Below are 19,389 nucleotides of genomic sequence, written 5' to 3' on the forward strand. Positions count from 1 at the left end.
CCTGACCTTAGAAAAAAGAAGTAAAGAATCTACAGTGAGGGATTTGTGATTTTTTTTTTTTGGTTTTTGCCTCCTTCTGTAGATCTTGTCCCTGAATTTGCTGAGATTGATAAGACAAACCCAAACTGTGTGGTTCTTGGAGATGCAGCAGAAAACTTCACCTACGCAAACCTCAACGAGGCTTTCCGACTTCTGATCGGGATGGAGAAGCCCGTTTTGATCTCCCTTGGAAAGGGGTGAGTTAAGCTCTACTTTTTCCTCAAGTCTCTGCATTTTTTAATGATATCTTCAGTGGAGGCCAGAAATCAGTGTGGGCACTCCATTCCCAGTACCAACTTTTCAGTTTTTAGTCTGTGTGCCTGGGCTGAGAGCCTCATCTGATCAATGAAGAGGACTTGTGGTGCTTCAAGGGAGCCTCAAAGCCTCGTAGGAATCATGGAGAGTTTGGATTTTGATGTGTGTGACCCCCAGTGAATGAGCATTTAGTATCTCAGAGATGAGAACTGTTGGTTTAACTGCTGTCTGTAGCCACGTGTTCCTCTCTGAACTGAATATAAATTATTTTTCATAGTGAAGGAAACCCAAAGTTTCTCCAGGCCATGCTTGGGTAAAGAGCTGTTGGTGTAGGTTTGCGATGCAGTTTGGTGTTTTTGAAGTGGCAGATCAATTGTTTTGGTAGTTTTAATGTCAGACAGCATTTTTAATTATTCTCTGCCCATTAAGGGTAAATTTTGACCTCCTGTTTTCACACACAGGTAAAAATAGCCAGGGAGTTTGAATGTTTTCCTGAAAATAATTAATTTAGATGTATTCAGAGATTTTATATAGGACAGTATTAGTTCCTGTGCTGAATAATGACAAATCCCAACAGGAATAACAGGAGTTACTCTTATCTGTTGTGTGATGCATGGGTTTAAAAGAGACTGTGCATGTTTATCTTGGGGAAAGTGCAGTGACAACTGTGCTCAGTGGTTCAATAGACTCTAATGGGCATGAAAACCCTTCTTAGTTTGTGGGTTATTGATCCAGCTGGGCAGAACTTATCAGTGGGAAGGAGCAGTTAAATACATTGTGCCGCCTTACCTGACACTCTAATCCTCCAGCAGGGCTGAAAAATCCTTACTGTTTCTCAGAAGGATAAGGAGAAAATGTTGAGCCAACAGGAGAATGGCTAATGTACATAAAATAATCAAATTTTGTGTTATGTAATACCATATTTCAAAATGAAATGTAGAATCAACATCTTCTTAGGAACTCTATTGTCATCAATGCAAAAATGCTTTGTACCCTGTGCATGTAAAAGTATTTATTTGGTCATTCATTGATAGAAACAGCTCTTTTTTCTTACTTCTTTGAAATACTACTTTTTGTTAAAAAACAAAGATTTTGGAATATTTAGAGCTCAGTTTTCACCAGGGGCATATTGTATTTTAATGGCTGATCATTGAGGTAACGGGAATATAAGTTCTCTGACTCAAAGGAGGGAGATTAGAAATTCTAAGAGCTGTTCTCCTGACTGGAGAAGCCTCATGGATACAAAGGGCCATCTACAAAACCCAGCTGCATTTTTAACCTGCAGAACCAGCACAGCTGGGTGGCCGTAGCAAGGTGCCTGCCTTGGGCCAGCAGGTTGCTTTTGGTAGAAGTTTTAGTTCATTCCATAGAAAACAAAAGTGTCAGAGTCACTGAAGCAGAATGCCCTGCTCCTGGAAATGGAGTGATTTACATTTAGCATCTGTTTTGGGCTGAGAGTGGGAATTGGCTTTGTAATTTCTTCTGTCATGCCACTGTCAGAAAATTAAGCTGTTTACGGCAGACTATGGAAGGTTAATGGCTGTTCTAGCAAAGGTCAAGTGGTCATTTTAAAGGAAGGCTATGCTGAATAATCGAAAATGGCAGAAGGATAAGGCATAAAATCTTAGCTGACTGCTCATCCTACATTTTTTCCTGTCATACAGAAACCTGTCTTTGCTCTGCCCAGAGCTTGGAAGACCTACATGAATGTGAATTGCCGTTCCAGAAAAACTCTCTAAAGACACCTTCTAATTCCATGAGCTTCATGGCCATGGGAGCATTTTTAGAAAGAACAAAATTCAGCTTGGAGGGTTTTTAGTCCTGATAAAGAGGTTTCCTGGTTGTGTGAGGCTGAGACAGCAGTGCTGGTCCTGCCTGGGGTCTCCTTGCAGACACACTGGGGAGGGGTCACAGCTGGGCCAGCCCTTGCCTTTTACCTGCCAGGGCTCTCTGTCACTGTGCAATAATGCCCAGCCCAGTCCATCCTGGTTCAAGCACACTGAAATCCCTTAGAAACAATGAATTTGCTCCCAGATGGGCATCAGGGATCCTTTCCCTGAGCATTGCATGGTCCTGAGCCTGTCCTTCCCTTAACTCCTGGTGTTAAACCAAGGCCTGGGATTTTCTGATTACTTGACTTTTTATGCAGCCATATGGACATCTATAAAGGCCCAGAAATAATAAAATGTGGTTTCTTTGTCTTTAACTGCCAGCGTTTTCATTTCACGGGAACTTTATCACTTTCATTTCCAGACGCTACTATAAAGAAACTGATGGGCTGAAACTTGATGTTGGAGCATATATGAAGGCATTAGAGGTATTTTATAGCTGGAATTGTGCTTACTCACCCTGTGCACCTTGTTAAAAGAGTAACTGGCATAAATATGGGTCATCTTCTGTAATTACTCACCTTGGTGGAGGGAGTTTCTACACATTGAAACTCACAGCGTTTTAAAGATGGGTGGATTAATTTCTTTTCTTCCTTTGTTCTTTTATTTTTATTTTTATTTTTTTTGTTTAAATGTGTTTTACTTAAACCATGAACTTTTTCTGTTGTGGTGCCCTTATTGCAAGTGAGGCCCTTGAAAGGAGGAGTCAGACAAGAAAAAAGTGGAATGTTGTGTGCAAGATACCCAAGAAAACCTGAAGGCCCATGTTATCTGTTAGGCTTTTGTCTAGGAACAAGCAAGAAACAATTTTTTTTCAGCATAGCACTGATATTTAGTTGCAGGAAAATGTAACTTGTAAAATCTGCTTTCTCAAATGTAACTTTTCAAAACCCAGATTTAAAACTCGATTTTTCACTTGGATCATTAAAATTATGCCAGGTGGTTGAAGAAATCCTTTATATATTTTAAAGGCTCTCCAGTACTTTTGATAGTTTTATATAAAGGATATTTGTTATGTCTCTAAGAGTGATGCTGCTAACAAAATGAGCAGTACTGGAATTGAGTTTGAAGATTACTCAAAGATGGAGAATGTGAAAGATTTGTACCTTGAGGTGTTTCAAGAGCATTTTCTCTCCTGCCAGAAAACTTTAAACACTTCTGTTACCCAAATTCTCTGATCCTCACCTTCACCTGCTAATCCATTGTGTTATTTAAGGGCAAAAATCAATCACAAAGCTTTTATAACTGGAGTTATGGAGTTGAATAAATCCTTTTCCAATCAGCATTTTTTGTGTTTCTCTTTTTTTTCCCCCCAGTACGCTTGTGATATCCAGGCTGAGGTGGTGGGGAAACCAGCAAAAAGGTTTTTTGAGTCAGCCCTGGCAGAACTGGGAGTTCCACCAGAGCAGGTAAGGTTAAGGTGCCATGCCCAGGGGCTGTGCCATGTATTTGTGCCCACTGGTGCTTTTTTCCTGCTTTGCTGTAGCTTTCAAAAGTTACAGAAGAGGCAGAAGGAGAATGTGACCAGGACTCAATGCCTGGCAGTCTGCTTGGAAGACTGGTGGCTGCAGGGTGATGGAATTGATTCCAAAATGTCATTTATTTCCTGTGCTGTCACACTGACTACCTTTTTTTTTTTTTTTTTTTTCTTAGTAAAAGAAAAAGGCAGAAGTAAAATATTGTATCATTTTGGTGACTAGGATGCACTGGCTGACCCCAAAACCTCCTTCTGTCTTTCTGGCTTTCCAGAAACATGCTGTGCTTCCTCAGCACAGCCCATTTTCCCCTCTCTGTAGTTGTTCCCAGCTCCTCTTCATTGATTTGTTGTTTTGTCACACAGGGCATAAGGATGAGTATGAGAAGCCTCACAAACAGCAGTGAATTACAACACAATAATTCCATCAGGGGGGTTTGGGTGACATTATAAACAACAGGAGTGAAGTTTGGGGTGGCTTGTAGGTCCCTGGAGCCTGGAGATGAAATTATGGCCCTGTAATTCAGCATGTGCTTGGGTTTTGCTTTATTACAGAGTGGGGAGATGGAAAAGACCTGGTGGGCTATCTAATCCATCTCCTTCCCCATGCAGGAATGTTCCCTGCTCCACAGTTATTAATGTTTTGTCCACAGTGCTTTTCAGAGAGCCAAACAACTGTCAGTGCCCTGGAGATGGTGTTCAGCCCAGTGGGTCTTGGGGGAAGGCAGCCTTTCCTGAGATTTATCAGGATATTTCCCTTTTAAACTGCATCTCCTTATTTCTAGTTTTACTCTAGTTAACAACCAAAATAACTTCCTGGACATCTCCTCCATCCAATTATCTCTAGGCTCGTTATCATTGCAGGAGTTGTTTTTTACTACAACTGTGCTTTACTTCTGCTGCTTCCCTCCATTCAGTCCCCCTCCTTTTTTCTGTGCTCACTTCAGTGTGTCCATATCTTCCCAGGAATTAGCCCAGTCTGGACTACCCCTGGAACATCCCAGGTACAGAACTCCTTGCCCTGGACACAAATCTGCTGTGGTGCATCACCAGGCTGGCAAAGCTGGTCCCACAGGGTGAGCCCTGGAGAGTGGTTCCCATCAGCTTCAGGGATGTTTGTTTTGGGTACAGAAAAGCAGGAATAGTCCCCAGCAGAGATTATTTACTCCTTCTCTGCTGTCTGCTACTCATGCCTAACTTTATATTTTGTCAGAGTTTTGGCTTTTTTTTCATATAGTTTCTAATGTTAAATGCCATCAATGTGTTGTAGTGAGATGTCTAGTTTGTAGGTATAATATTTTATATTTAGAGAGTTTGGAAGTGAAGGGAGTGTGCTCCTAACCAAGGAGGAGTGCAGCAGACCCCACTGGATAATGGCACCAGACACTCCACGCTTTCCACCACGGAAAGAACAATCCACACTGCTGGAGTTAAGGCCTGGATCATGATTCAAATGTGTGTAGGAGGAACAAATTACAAACAAGCAAACTGCCTTAATTCTGGCATCTTTTCCTAACTTTTGAGTGCTTGACCTTGTGACTTTAATGTAATTTTGGAGGATTTGCAGGTTGGTTTGGTTTGTGGTACACAGTAATAAAACCTCATTATTTTCAGTTTCAAACCTCAGTATAGTCACTTCAGTAAGTTCCTGTAATGCACTGCATTACATTTTAATGCTTCCTGAATGAATTCTGCATTTGTAGTGACATGGCAGGGGCTGGTTTTACTTTTCTTTGCTTTTACAAAATGTTTATTCCAATAATTTATTCCATCTGTGGAAGGCATTTAATCCATACCATCATTAAACCATTTTAGATGAGCTGTGCTTTTGAAAACATGCTACAATTTTCTTTCACTTGGCTTTTAATGAAAAATACCTTTTTAATAAAGCTGTCTCACCACTGTAATTTGAGACAGTGGCAATTCTGAAATTCCTCAAGCTGCTTTAATCAATAAAGTTATCACCAGTCATTTCCCTTGATAACTGCTTCTTACTGAGACCCTGACTCTGCCTTCTGCTGCTGAGGTGTTTTCTGCCTGCACTTAGAATAAGAGGAACTCCCTAAAGTCCAATTTTCATTTTAACCTTTCCTCAATGGCCTAGAAATAACAGATTGCCAGTATTACTTTAATAGATTGGAAATTTAAACCTCTTAGAGGTAACCAGACCTATCTTACAATTCAGTGCTATGACAAAGAATAACACATCTTAAAGGTTACTGAAATGCCTAATTCATGTGTTTTAAGGCAGCTGTTAACAGTGGATGATTTTTACAGCTTTACAATAAAACCTAAATAATGTTAAGGTTCTGGTAGTTTTATATAATCATAAAAAGTTCTCTCTGTAACAAATGATCCAGCTTTAATGGGAGTTATGGCAGGTCATACTGGAGTCCATAAACTACTGGTGGTTAAGCAATTCCCATTCCTGCCGCCTGCCAGCCTCAGGTGGGAGTTAGTGGTGCATGAGAGCAGGGAGAGGTCACCCAGGGGTGGCACAGGGCACCTGCTCCTGGCCCAGCATCCCCTCCTTGCCCACCAGCCCAACAGGGCAAGATCTTCCATCCCAAAATAAACGTGGCCAAGGGAAGTTTGAAGCTTCAATCCACGTGAAAGCTTAGTGAGAACTGTCTGGCCTTGCACCTTTGGAGTTCTAATTTAGAAACAAAATTAACAGTAATGTAGGATACTGCAGCTTGGAGTATTATTCCTTGGGTGTAGGAGAACAGGGAGAAAAGCAAATAGGTTGTATTTCTGGTGTAAAGTGATTTAATACATCAAGGTGTGGTGTATAAGCTTTATTTCTGTGTGGTCCTGGCACATTTAACTTAAGGTTATTAAATCTATAGTAAAAAAATCTATTTAGGCATAAATATGTCTGACTCTAGAAGCATTCTCTGTGCTAAATATTCTGGTGGAGTTAGCACTCTGCCTTCTGTGCAAATCTCTGTTTGCATCCTGCATGGGCTCCAGCCTCCAAAATCCCCCATCTGAGGGCTGGCTCAATTCTCATCTTTCTACCTCCTTTAATCCTTACTCTGTAATTCCTTTTCTGGTCAGACGTTTTCCTGTGACCAGTTAATGAATGCTGAAACTCTCTTTGTGGACAAAACCTACCTGGGGTTCCCACTCCCCACCCCAACAGCATCTCTAAAGATTTGTTCATTTTGGCTGCTCAGGGTCTGTGGCACAGGCAGCACCAGTGGCATTGCTGACTGTGGGGATTATATTTTGCCTTTCCACCCCAAATTCTGGGGGTTGTGTTGATCTCCTCTGTTCTCCCTGCCCCTCTAGGCTGAGTCTGCTGGAACCTTTTGAGAGCAGTGTTTTCCCTCAGCTTTGGCACGTGTGCTTTATTTGCTGTGTGTGTGCAACCACACACCACCTCTCACCATCTTAGGGAAATAGAAATTACACCCATCCTCCTTCTTTGAGGATTTGTCTTAAAACCCAGAGACTCACTGCACTTTTTCCCCTTCTTTTTAGTTAATTTGTAGCCAATCTAAAAAAAAGTAACTTTTGCAGGATTGAACAGATTAACGTTGTGATCTCTGTGTAAAATGTGAGCACGAATGGAGATCTTTTAATTCCTGCTTTCAGTGGCTATGTGACCTTTCAGTTTTATATCTTTCTCTCTCTTCTTGCCATATTGCAGTCAGAGAGGAAGTTAAACCCAGGTTTGACAGGTAGAGTTTTTTTATTTCCCTTGACAGTGCACCTTTTGACCTCTATCTTCTTGCCAATGATTTTTTAAATCCTAAATGATTTTGGAATAATTGCTCCTCCTTTAGTGATTATTGCCCTTCACTGATAGTAAATCTGTGAAATCCCTGGGGGCTGGAGCACATTTTTGTATGCGTGTGCCACAAGCTGGCCTGGACAGGCATCGCTGCTCAGCTGCAGCTGCACTTCCAGAGCTGCCAGAGTCTTGCAGGAAAACTTCCCTGGAGGGGCTAAAATACAGCCCAGGTGAGCAGGAGAGGGCTTGGTTGGAGAGGCTGCCCCGCTCTGCCCTTTTTTTGTCAGAGGAAATTCTTTTTAAGGTTGTTAGGACACAGGACTGGAATTGCCTTTACATCCCGAATGTTGGGATTTGGGCTGAGCGAGGGCATGAGGTGGTGCAGGTCTGTGCCCTCTCACCCTCAGGGAGGTGTTGGAAGGAATTCTGTAAGGAAAAGGAATTAGAATCTCTTAAAGCCAGTGGTTGAGAGTGATTAAATATCCTGGAGCAGCCTGGGTGGAATTGGTAATGGTGCTTGGCTGGGGATGGCGTTGCCTGGTTCTTGCAGCTCTCCATGCGGCAGTGGAATTATTCTCTTTTCCTTATCCACATTTACATGCTTTATTTCCTAATTACTTAAATCTAACCCATCATTTTCTCCCCATTTCATGCTGATTGCTGGTTTCCTTTGCTAAGGAAAGGTGATCTACCTACAGGAGAAGCTGTCCCAGATTTACATGTTTGTAGCTCAGTTTGGTTTATGAATCCTCTCAGAAAATTTAGATATATCCTGAGATTTCCTTTACAGGCAATGTAGTAAGTGGGAGAAGATCCTGTTGCAATTAGATAATTCATAAAAATAGCGCTGGAGGTTTAGTATTTTTATTCTTTCCCAAGCAAAACAGAGCTGGGGAAGGGATGGAAATTCAGGCAGGAATGTCTGGAGCTGGAAGGTACCATGGTTCTGAAAGCCAGGCAGTTAAATTCATGAAGCAAAAGGCTGATTTAAAAGATGAAAATAAAATAACTAAAGATGCAGCTAACTCTGTATTAGACAAAATTCAGCTTTAATGCAAAAGGTGAAAAAATCTGATTGATAAACCACATTACAAACTTCCAAATCTGCTCCCCCAGATTGCCTCTGTTCTCTGCAGAATAATCCAGAACACCTTGGGGAGGTGTAAAGGTGATTTTTTTTGATCATTAATGGAAAATTGCTGTTTTGTGTGTATACTGGGTTTTGTTGAAACTATAAAATGACATTCCCCCAATCATTATAAATTTGAAGAATAGAATAAATGCAGTAATTTGTAATGCAGGATGATAAGCACTTGAAATTTTGATGATGTGCTTGTAAACAGAAAGGACCCCTTGGTTGATAGAATCCAATCAGATCTAACAAATATCTTTGACAGAGGCAGGAAGGTGCTCTGTGCACTCTTTTTGTCAAACACCAGACAAATCTTAGCACAACCAGTTACTTTTTTGGTAATCCACTCATTTTTGTTTGTTAATATTGGCATATACTTAAACTGATGGTAACACAAACGGTGCTAGGCCTGTACATACTGTGTCATACTGTACAAAAATGAATAAATTCCATTTTGCAGTGATTTCCCGAATTCCTGTATCAACCTGAGAACAGGTTGGGATCAAGCTCTCAGTGATTACAAGCTTAAGCTTTTGACCAGCCTGTAGAACACCAGATTTAAGAAGTTAAGCTTAATTTAAGCTGCTTGGAACATAGCAGGAATGGATTGTTAGGAACAGAAGAGGCCTAACTTCATAAAATTCACCACTTTCTTTCAACTGTGCCCCAAATCCCTTTGATTTCTGTGATTGATTACAAATTGTACAGGTGTGTGCTGAGCCAGTACACTGCTGGAGGAGCTCTGGCATGAATTTCCCTCAGGGTAGGATGACTTTTAATCAATAACACGACAATATTATCGTGTTTAATTTGTCCAGTGGCAGCATTAGACCTCAAATCAAGCTGTTTGTTATGTCAGGGGAGGGTGACAAATGGCAGAAATGAACTTTTGCTGTATTTCACTGCCCTGACAGGCCATCATGATCGGGGATGACATCGTGAGTGATGTCGGGGGAGCGCAGCGGTGCGGGATGAGAGCGCTGCAGGTGCGGACGGGCAAGTACAGGTCAGTGCTCACCCTGCACATCCAGAGCAGAGCCACCAGGCCAGCCTTTGTCCATGCCTTTTTCCCACCTTTCCCCTTGCTGTCAGTGTAGGTTTGCATTTGTTGTCTGCCCAAGCACCTCCTTGTGCAGCACAGACTCGGGTGGATGCTGATGTTTTCTTTCAGGCTGTGTGGAAGTAGCAGGAAGGGGAGGACAGAGTGGCTTTGATCTTTTGCAGAAATACTTTCTGCTAAATTCCTTCTGTATTTTTTTCATCACAGCACATAGAACTGGTGTATTTCTTGGGGTTTGCTTCTTTTTTTCCTGCTGCTGCACGAAAGCGTTGTACATTTGATACAAGACGTGTCTGAAAGCCGTGGCAGGGTTGGGATTATAAAATCGGCCTGTTGACTCAGCCAGCCTGTGGGTCATTGATCTCTCACAGCTTTAGGAGGGGCTCCATGTGTCTGCCCTTCCCTCCAGACACACATTCAGCACTGAGGTGTCTGAAACACAAGAGCTGCTTCCCCAGCTCTCGCCTTGCCAGAGTGCAGGGTCCTGTAGGGTCACTCCTGGCTCCAAATGCAAACCCCTCCTTGTGCAGCTGTCCCCATGATCTGTGCTCTCACCGAGCTGTCACACGGCCAGCTGCTGAGGGGGGCTCACCCAGAGTGCACCTCGAAACAGGACATGACCCAGTGCTGAGCAGGCTGGCTTTGAGGTCAGCTGAAGGTGACTCCAAATGCAGTGCAGAGATCTGTCCCTCCATTTGGCATTCTGACCCCAACACTCAAAATCTCATTTTAGCCATCTCCCCTCACCCTGAACCATGCCTCCTTGAAGTATGGTTCAGCCACACCCTTTGCCATCTGATGTCATTTGTTATTTTCACAGTTTCTCTGCACTTTCAAATCCTGAGACTGTAAAAGAAGGATGCTCCTTTGGGGAGGGATACAGCACATGAAAATGATGCTTGCCATAAACTATCTGAGAAGTTATTTTGCTTGTTTTCAAGTCAATCTGTTCCTCAATTTTCCTTTTTAGTTTGTGTAAGGTGGTAAAATAATACCATGTGCCTTCATTCTAATGGACCAGTAAGTGATGGTTTCTAGGAAAAAAAATTCAGGTACAAGTGTATTGTATTTTCTGTAATTTTAAGATAGTACATCTGAAAATCAGGTATGTATCTCAATAAAGCTTGGGAAATCCAAAAGATTAAAAAAGTAACTATATAATCTGTGCTTTTGGGATTATTTGTCTGTAATCTTTGTAGTCCCAGGAGCTGGACTTGATGATCCATGCAGATCCCTTCCAACTCAGGACTTGCTATGGCTCTAATCCCATGAGCCTCCTAATGGAGAAAATAAGGATTCAGTGGTTGATTTTATTCTGATATGAATGGGATCACTTTGCAAATCCACATTTTGTTGCCACACAGATCCAGGTGCCCATGAAGAAGGTAACTTTGCACACAAAGGTGAATTTGGTCTTTGCTACTGACAGAACTCTCCTGTTTCTTGCTTTGCCCATCATAAAACGTGCCCCAGGTGGTGTTGCATCCACACTGTTCAGGCAGCTGGCACAAACTCAGTGTACACAAACACATAAATATGTGTCATCATGTGCTAGAGAAGCATTTTCTTGTGTCAAGTTTGAGTCATGAATTCACAGCTGAAAGGGAGTAGCTGGCTGTCCTAGATGGGGAACAAGGATTGTGTTTCCTCTTTCGGTGTGTGGTTGGTGCTTTCCCAGCTCAGGCACTATTGCAGAGCAGTCAAATACAGATGAGTCTCTCTCAATTCCCTGTGTCGTGCCAGGCCTGCTGTCAGCAGCTGGGAGTAAAATGAAGTAACTCCTGTTTGCCAGGAGAGGTCAGAGGTGTATCTGTATTTTTCAGAATGACTTGTTTAGTACACTTAGAAAATCAATACACACGGTGAGGAGAGACAGAAAATAAACAAGCGATGGGCAAGATAAATTTAAAATAAATAATATGTAATTATTTAGTGGTAAGGTTAGTTTAAAATCTGATACATAAGATATACAAAGGTCCTGTCTTTGCCTTTAGCCTTTGATGACACAGAGTCGTGTGCTGCACCCGAGCACCTCTGGATGGCATCGTTGGCTCGTGCACGTCACTGTGAACCCAGCCTGGGCTTCCCCACCGTCCTGGGCTGTTTGTCCAAAAGTCTTGTAAAGCACAGAGCTGTCAGCGTTTTCTGCAGGTGTTGGTGGGATTGCCACAGGTGTCAGTAACAGCACCACTGGATGGTTTGGGTTGGAAGGGACCCTGTTGTCCCCCTCCTTCCTCAGCCTGAGGATGTCCCCAGCTGGCATTGTCACCTCCAGTGCACAAGGGTGCTTGGGACATCTCTCCTGCTTTCAGGGCTCAATGCAGTTTACATGAACATTTTAGGAAAAGGATTTTCTCCAGAGGATGCTGGGCACTGCCCAGGCTCCCCAGGGAATGGGCACAGCCCCAGGACTGCCAGAGCTCCAGGAACGTTTAGACAGTGCTCCTAGGGATAGGGTGGGATTGTTGGGGAGTCTTGGCAGGGCCAGGAGCTGGACTGATGATCCTGTGGGACCTTCCAGCTCAGGATACTCTCTTGATTCTACACTTCTGTGATTTTTAAGGTCTGCTGCCCACCCAGGTTATGCAGGGATGGGCCCTGGGGTTGCCCCCTCCCCAGGCTCTCACCCTCCTGAGTTCTGCAAAGTCTCTCCACTGCTGGCTGCTCTCAGCATGAGATTCAAAATGTGGATGAAACATTCAGTTTTGCACCACCTTGCATGGAGTCCTGCAAGTTGGCTCCTTTGTCTTGCTGTTCTTGGATCTTTAAAGTCAATTAAAATCTGTGCAGCCTGTTGCCTTTAGTGTGACACACTTTGCCTGATCCCCCTCAATCTCAAGTGTTGAACTCTTTCTCAGTAGCCAAAGCAGGCATAGATCAGTCCAAGAAATGCTATAAATCCTGTCTGCAGCATGGAATGAAACTTCTGCTGGCACAAATCGGGGCACAAGTTGGGAAGGTGAGAGGATAAGATTGGTGTGTTGGGTGACCTGACAGGGTGAGCAGCTGTTGGTCAGGTCTGGCCTTTCCTAGGTGTCAATTCCAGATACAAAGGGTCAGTCTGGGCTGCAGGTTTCTCCTCTCTGTTTGTCCCATGTCCAGGACAGATCAGGCCATTGCTGCAGGCTCCTGAGGGCTGTGAGATTTGTCAGCATTGGGAAATATGATGCCAGTTCCAGAATTTCTGTGCACACCTGGCCAGCATCTTTCCAATCTAGGGAAGAACATGTTCTTGTCTTCCAGCTCAGGGTATGTGCTAATTCCACTTGCAGCTAATTGGCCTTGACATCAAACCAATGATTCCCACAATAACTATTGATTCTGCAATGCTGTGTAATATCCTCATTCCTTTTTGTAGCTTGCAAGTTAGAGCAGAGAAAAATGACTTTGAGGCTTTTCCAAGTGTCTCCCTGTACCTCTGGAAACAGCTTCCAGCTGCATCAGATCATAGCTGGGTCTTGGCAGGGGCTAAGAATTGCTAGCCCCCTTCTAGTCATTGTTATTTAGAGATTTTGATTTGTAAATAATGATTTTTCCATTGCTGGTGTGTGGCAGCAGCCAGAACTATTCAGCCCCTGCTCACCTGTGAGCTTGCTTTGGAATGTGGCAGTGTGGATTCACCCCTTCTCAGTGCCCACCTGGGGTTTCCTTCCTTGGATTTGTCTGGTGGCCGTGGCTGATACTGAAATCAGAGTCAGCATCCCTGAGCTGCCTCATTGCAGACATCAAGGATTCCCCAGGGATGGAGGCCCCTGAGAGCTGCCAGCTCTGCCACTGTTCTCCAGAACTGGGTCAGGTTACTTCATGTGTCCCTACTTTTTAATTATCCTCTGAGAATAATTACCCTGACTTTCTTAAGAAAGTGTTTTGTGATCTGTTCCTCTTGCCTGATTAAAGAAAACACACAGATTTTGTAGAAAATTGGCTTGCCAGGAGAGAAGTCAAAACGTGATCGAGACAAAAGTGGGATAGAGAAGTCTTAGGCTGACTAAGGATTGGGAAAAAAACAGGTTCTGTCATTAAATGAAGTTATAAAAGTATTCTTAAAAAACATTCCACAGGTGGATAAATTCACTGCTCCCACTGTGTAATTCAGTGAAACTCATGACAACTTCTGTGAAGAAATAGTCACCTCTTGCTGCTCTGCAGAGAAGGAGCATCCCTCCACCCTCCCTCTCCTGCTCCCTGTGTTACCAACCCAGCCAGGATGAGCAATTTTATGAGTTCTTTCCCATCTCCTGGGTACCAGCAGTGTGTAATGAGAATGAGCAGGCAGAGGCACTCCCTCTGTGCAGAAACACAACCAGAGGCATTCTTAGGGCCTCACATCCTGATAATTAAACCTGTTTCAAGTATTAAATGGAAAGAGTTCCAGCCCATGTTTGCACTGTGAAAAGTTGTGTTATCATTCATGTTGGTTAATGTCTTAGGCAATGTTTATTAAAGCTGGTGTCAGTGAGTTGGTTGTGAGAGCTGACTGCAGGCAGTGCCAAGGCATGGCCTTATCACCCTTCATTGCACATTCAAGTTATGGTTTGCTCTGTCTGTGAGAGAATCTTCACATGTCTATCTATTTCTTGACCACAGTTTGGTTACCATAATATTTGAATCAGCTTTGTAGAGGAAGCTCAGAGTGAATCCTGCAGTGCCTTAGTGTGCACATCTGATCACAGCCTTCCACCTTCCCAGTATATTCCAGTGTCCAGTCACAGAAATTACTAACTCATGCATGAATTTAATTATCTTCAGTCTAAAAGAGAAGTGTGAGTTTGAGGGGGGTTTTATTAGCAGCTAATTTATTTATTGGTAGCATAATAAACCTTGAGGGAGCAGTGTGTGCTCAGGACAGAGCCATGCTGTGTGCTGGTGTGCTGCTCTGCAAAAAAACAGCCTGAATATCAGAAGAGAGATCAGTCTGCAGTGAGAGTAGGAGAAATAAAGGAGGAATGAATCAGGTGAGTGAGGAAAAGCAATATTCCTCAGGACCTGACAGTTCTGCTCTCTGCCTGTCCCATGACAGACACTGCAATCAATTCTCATCTGCAGCCCTTGGGAAGGGAGGCAGTGTGCACTTTGCAAAGCAGCCTGGCACTGACCACATCAGCTGCAATTTTGCTTCCCCTCTTGCCTCACATCCTCCCAGCTCATGCAGCAGCAGAGACAGCTCAGGTTTCCATTTCTCCTCTTCTGAAGCTGATAAAGGGCTGCAAGAGGAGGAGCTGGTTCTAGTTTCTGCTCCCTGAAGCCTGGGGCAGCAGGACCTGGGGGGACATGTGGCTCAGCTGCTCTTGATGTATGGGACTAAACCACTTCCAGCCCTCTCTGACTGCATCCAAAGCTAATGGCCTTTCTTCTTTCATTCCCTTTTGCTCTGGTGCCTGGATGTCTTGGCAGGACGTGCTCTTCCAGCCTGGGCTGGCAGCCACCCTGCCCTGCCTGAGCAACACCAGAGCCCTTGGCAGCTGCTTCTCCAGAGGGTGTTCCTCTCCCTCCTCCCTGCAGATACACAGTTCCTGAGCTCAGTTGATGCTGGTGGCAATTCAGGGAATTTTTCCAGGGCTTCCACAGGCTGTGTTCATCTGCACAGCACCAGCACCCGTTACCTGAGCAGCGCAGCCCAGGGGATGGTCCTTGCTTATTTTTGTCCCTGTTTTTGTCCCTTTCCTCAGCACCTGCACAAGGCTGCAGTGGAACATTCCCCAGGGAAGGAGCCTTTCTCAACACTTGTCCCTTGCAGAACACCGAGCTGCATCAGCTTGTGCAGCCTTTGACAGCATTGATGAATTCCATACCAAAGGAAAACCACTTTATTTCTGTGAAAATGCAGATGAGGGTGCTGAAATGTGCTGTAGAAAGGGCACAGCTGGGACAGCTGCACAATTTGGGTTTCACTAGAGATTTCCTTTTTTTTAAAGCACAGGTTCCTCCTCTCTGCTTGTCTTTTTCCTGTAGTTAAATATCCTCTGGGCTCCTTGGTGCTGCAGGGAGTCCTCTCATCCTGCTCTGATAGATAAAACCAAGGCAGAGCATTGTTTTCAAAGGCAGAGAGAAGCAAATAAGAGAGAGACAGGCCAAGTCAGCTGCTGATGTAACTCCCTTGAAGCAAATGGTTGAATATCTGAAGTTTAATCTGGCCTGGGCTCTTGCTTGTGCTGTAAACATGCTCAGGAGCAGCAGTGCCAGAACAGTGCCTTGTGCTGGCACCCTGCAAGCACAGAACACCTGAGCATTCCTGTTTTAATGCTGCTCTGTGGGCCCATGGATGCTGGAGAGTCCCTGGAGTCTTAGCCAGTGATTTTTTTTTTCTTTTTTTTTTTTTTTTCTCCATGAGTGGGTTGAGCCAACAAACCCAGAGTGTCTGCCTTCCACCCCTGGAAGTGTCCAGGGCCAGGTTGGACAGGGCTTGGAGCAACCTGGGATAGTGGAAAGTGTCCCAAGAGGTGGAACTGGATGGGCTTTAAGGTCCCTTCCAACCCAAAGCAATCAGTTTGTGATTCCAGCAGCTGCAGAGGGGCTGCCAGCCTGCTCAGGGGAGCGAACAGCCCCAGGCACAGGAACTGCTGCTCTCCAGCAGCCTCTGCTGGGCTGGCTTTCACCCCTTTGGGAGGGTGGTGGGACTCACAGAGTTAAAAACAAAGCACCCAGCATTAGGTCTGCTGCAGCCTGGCATGTGTGAGTGCTGGTGTGCTGCAGCAGGAGCTCCAGTGCAGTGTGGGAGCAGGGCTTGGGGTGCAGGGCAGCTCTTCATGTGCTCCTGGCTGGGTGCACACAGCCTGCAGCTGGCCTGGGACGTGACTCACATTCACGCTTTGCCCCAAAACCATCCCAGTTGTCACTTGTCTGTGGTTTGCAGTGGCTGTCAGCAGTGGGTATGGTCCCACCTCAGCCCTGCTGAGATGAGCTCATTCAGCACACGGGGCTGGTGCTGTTGCTTGGGGTCTGCATCCTGCTGGGCCTTTGAACTCCAGCCAAAAGCCTCCCTGCAGAGCAGGGAGTGTGTCTGTGAGGAGCAGAGGAAGAGCCTGGCTGCCCTTTGGATGGATCTGCAGCTCCTCTCAAAGGCTTTTCCTTACTTCACTTGGTGTGCACAGCAGCACATCACTTGCTGAAGTGGCCAAAGCACGACACAGGCATTGGCTGATCAGGTGTTGCAATTAGGGAAATTAGTGCAGTGAGCCTGATGAGGAGCAGTTGGGGGGGCTCAGCCTGGAGAAAAGGAAGCTCGGGGGGGACTTTCTTACTCTGTAACTGCTTGGAAGGAGGGTACAGCCAGGGGAGTGTCAGTCTTTTCTCTCAGGTAACAACAAGACAAGAGGAAATGACCTTGAGGTGTGCCAGGGGAGGATTATATTGGATATTGGGGGGAATTTCTTCACAAAAAGGTTTGTCCAGCCCTGCCACAGCTGCTCAGGGCAGTGGTGGAGTCCCTGTCCCTGGAGGGGTTTAAAAGCCATGCGGCTGTGGCCCCTGGGGTCGTGGGTCGGTGGCAGTGACAGGAATTTGGGGGGGCAGGGTGGAGTGATGGGGCTGTCAGAGCCAGGTGGGTGGATGGGAGCTCCCAGCCACAGGGCCCTTCTCCATCCCCCCTCCCAGTGCAGACTGGGGGGACACATCTCTCACTGGGAATTTCCAGAGGGCTGTGTGGGGCAGGACACAGCCAGCAGACTCGTGGAATAGCAAGAACTGTCCAGCTCAGCTGTTGGCTGCACAACAGAGTCCAGGCCTAAAAATAGGAGGATGTCTGACCCCAAAGTGAAGGATTTTCACTTGAAACCCAGCCTGGCACCCACCCAGGGTGACATCATCCAGAGGGGAAGTTGGAAAAGCTTCCAAACTCGTTGCTTTCCATGGAGAAGTGCTAAATGCATGTGTCAGCAGATCATCAAGCAGCACATTTGCTGTGGCCATGAATCAGGGGAGAGAGGGAATGGGGAAGGAAGGACCTGAAGGGGGAGGAACAGGATTGGAGCTGCACGTTGGAAAGGAGTTTTGGGAGTGTTGGCTGTGTATAACTCGAGGCTAGATGATAAAGTCCCATTCAGGCTGAGTCAGTCCTGTGAAGATGACATTTTTCTTTCCTTTGAAGTGTGCTAAAAGTTACTCTGCTGCTCTCAAGGTTCTGTGAACCCACCCAGTGGCATGTGGTGATATTGGCCACAGCTGTGCATGATTTGGATTTGCAAGTGCATGGATACTGCTGGAGGTGGCCATGGAAGCACCTGAGATGCCCAGGTGCTGACTGACTCCCTTGCTTTCGGCTCTCTGATATTTGAAGCAGCTTTTCCCAGGCTAACCTTCAGGGATTTGATCCAAATCTGTGCTCACGTGGCATGGGTGACCTTGCTGTTGTTGTTCTGTGCTCAGACACAGTTCCTCATGCTTCTGTGCTAAGCTGCTTTTTCTTCTGTAAAGTGACAGTGTGTATAGAGTGTGGTGGCAGCTTTCCTCTGGAACTTGATGTCTTTTCCCTCTGGATGCTGCCAGGCAGCTCCTGTGCTCACCCTCTGACGAGGACACCTTTCCCTCAGTGCTGATGAGCACATGCTGGAATTTGTAGCTCTTCTCAGATGGTGAAAGCTGAGTGTGATACGGGGAGTCTCTGTCTGTTTTCCTTCTGCCTTTTAAGTTCTCATTATGTATTTATAATGCTGTTACAGCAAGGATGCCTGGAGCACAACCATGGGCACTGTTTGGTCTCTGGGTCCCCAGTGAAGCTGAAAAAGCTGCTGTTGCTGTGTAAACACTGTGTCAAGAGCTGATTTCATGTGTGCTGCTGGGCATTTTCACCCAACTCTGATAATGAAAAGAGGGAAGGAGCTTTACCGTGTCAATTTAGGCATCTGATAAGAAACCAATTTATTGAGTAGAGACTGAGACTAGGTTTCAGGCATGCCAGCCCTTCCTTCTTGGGGTTTTAGCACTTCTAGATCATCACAGCAGTGAAACTGGTTGTGTGCTGGGAAATGACGTGGCTGTGGTTGCAGAGCTGCTGCATTGGCACTGCTGGGCCTGGGGCAGGCAGATGATAGCCCAGGCAGGGTCAGGAATTTACTTCCATGCCAGCATCAAACACATGGCTCAGACAGAGCTTGACCAGTTTTCCCATGGTTTACCCTTTTTCTGTATGAAAGCTTCAAGCCTGCCTGACCCAGGGATGAATCTCTGCTTGCAGCCAGACTGTGAAACCTCTTAGCTTTTGATCCCTGGCACTCTTCATGAGGTACAGCCCAACTGGAGCAGCTGGGTGAGTGGCAGGGGCCTAAACCTGAGCAGCTGGGCTAAATCTGGCACTCCAGGAGTGAATGGCAGCCCTGCTGCAGCTCCAGCACAGACCCTTCATTCCAGTGAGCATTAGTGGAGCTGACAGACGTGAGAGTGAGCACACGCTGGACGAGCCAGCTCTCGTTCTTGCAGACGGAGCACTTTTATTTTTCCTTGCTGGTTGAGATGTTCTAGCAAACACTCGACTTCCTTGTCATCCTTAAACTATGTGGAGAGGTGGGGAGTTGCCTTTTACCCAAGCAAATGGACTTCTGCTTTGAAAAGTCCCTTCCTGCAGTTTTTGGCGTGACTGATCACTCTGTTCTCAGCAGCCCCTGAGCTTCGTGATACAGTAGTTTTGTACAAAGCTGTGTTTTTATGTGCATAAGCTTTTAGAGTTCTTTGAAAACACATCCCTGGATGTCTGTGCTGTGGTTTTAAGGGAGAGTTGGAGATGGGCCTTGCTTGGGAGGAGGGAGTGGGTTCTGGGACTGTGAGAGACAGTGGCCAGAGGTGCTGGCAGACACACGGTGCTGGCCA

At 45.4% G+C, this 19,389-nt stretch overlaps 1 protein-coding gene across 1 annotated transcript in view; it reads left to right on the forward strand.

Moving 5' to 3' along the window:
- LOC121341896 (phospholysine phosphohistidine inorganic pyrophosphate phosphatase) overlaps positions 1–19,389 on the forward strand; it is a 71,731-nt gene that overhangs the window by 12,348 nt on the left and 39,994 nt on the right. The window contains exons 3-6 of the mRNA XM_041415835.1: positions 83–236; positions 2,548–2,611; positions 3,500–3,592; positions 9,443–9,534. Coding sequence (XP_041271769.1) covers positions 83–236; positions 2,548–2,611; positions 3,500–3,592; positions 9,443–9,534 — 403 coding nt within the window. The remainder of the gene's footprint in view (positions 1–82; positions 237–2,547; positions 2,612–3,499; positions 3,593–9,442; positions 9,535–19,389) is intronic.

This window comes from Onychostruthus taczanowskii, unplaced genomic scaffold (genome assembly GCF_017590055.1).
Source record: "Onychostruthus taczanowskii isolate IOZ18803 unplaced genomic scaffold, ASM1759005v1 scaffold5, whole genome shotgun sequence".
Classification (NCBI taxonomy): Eukaryota; Metazoa; Chordata; class Aves; order Passeriformes; family Passeridae; genus Onychostruthus; species Onychostruthus taczanowskii.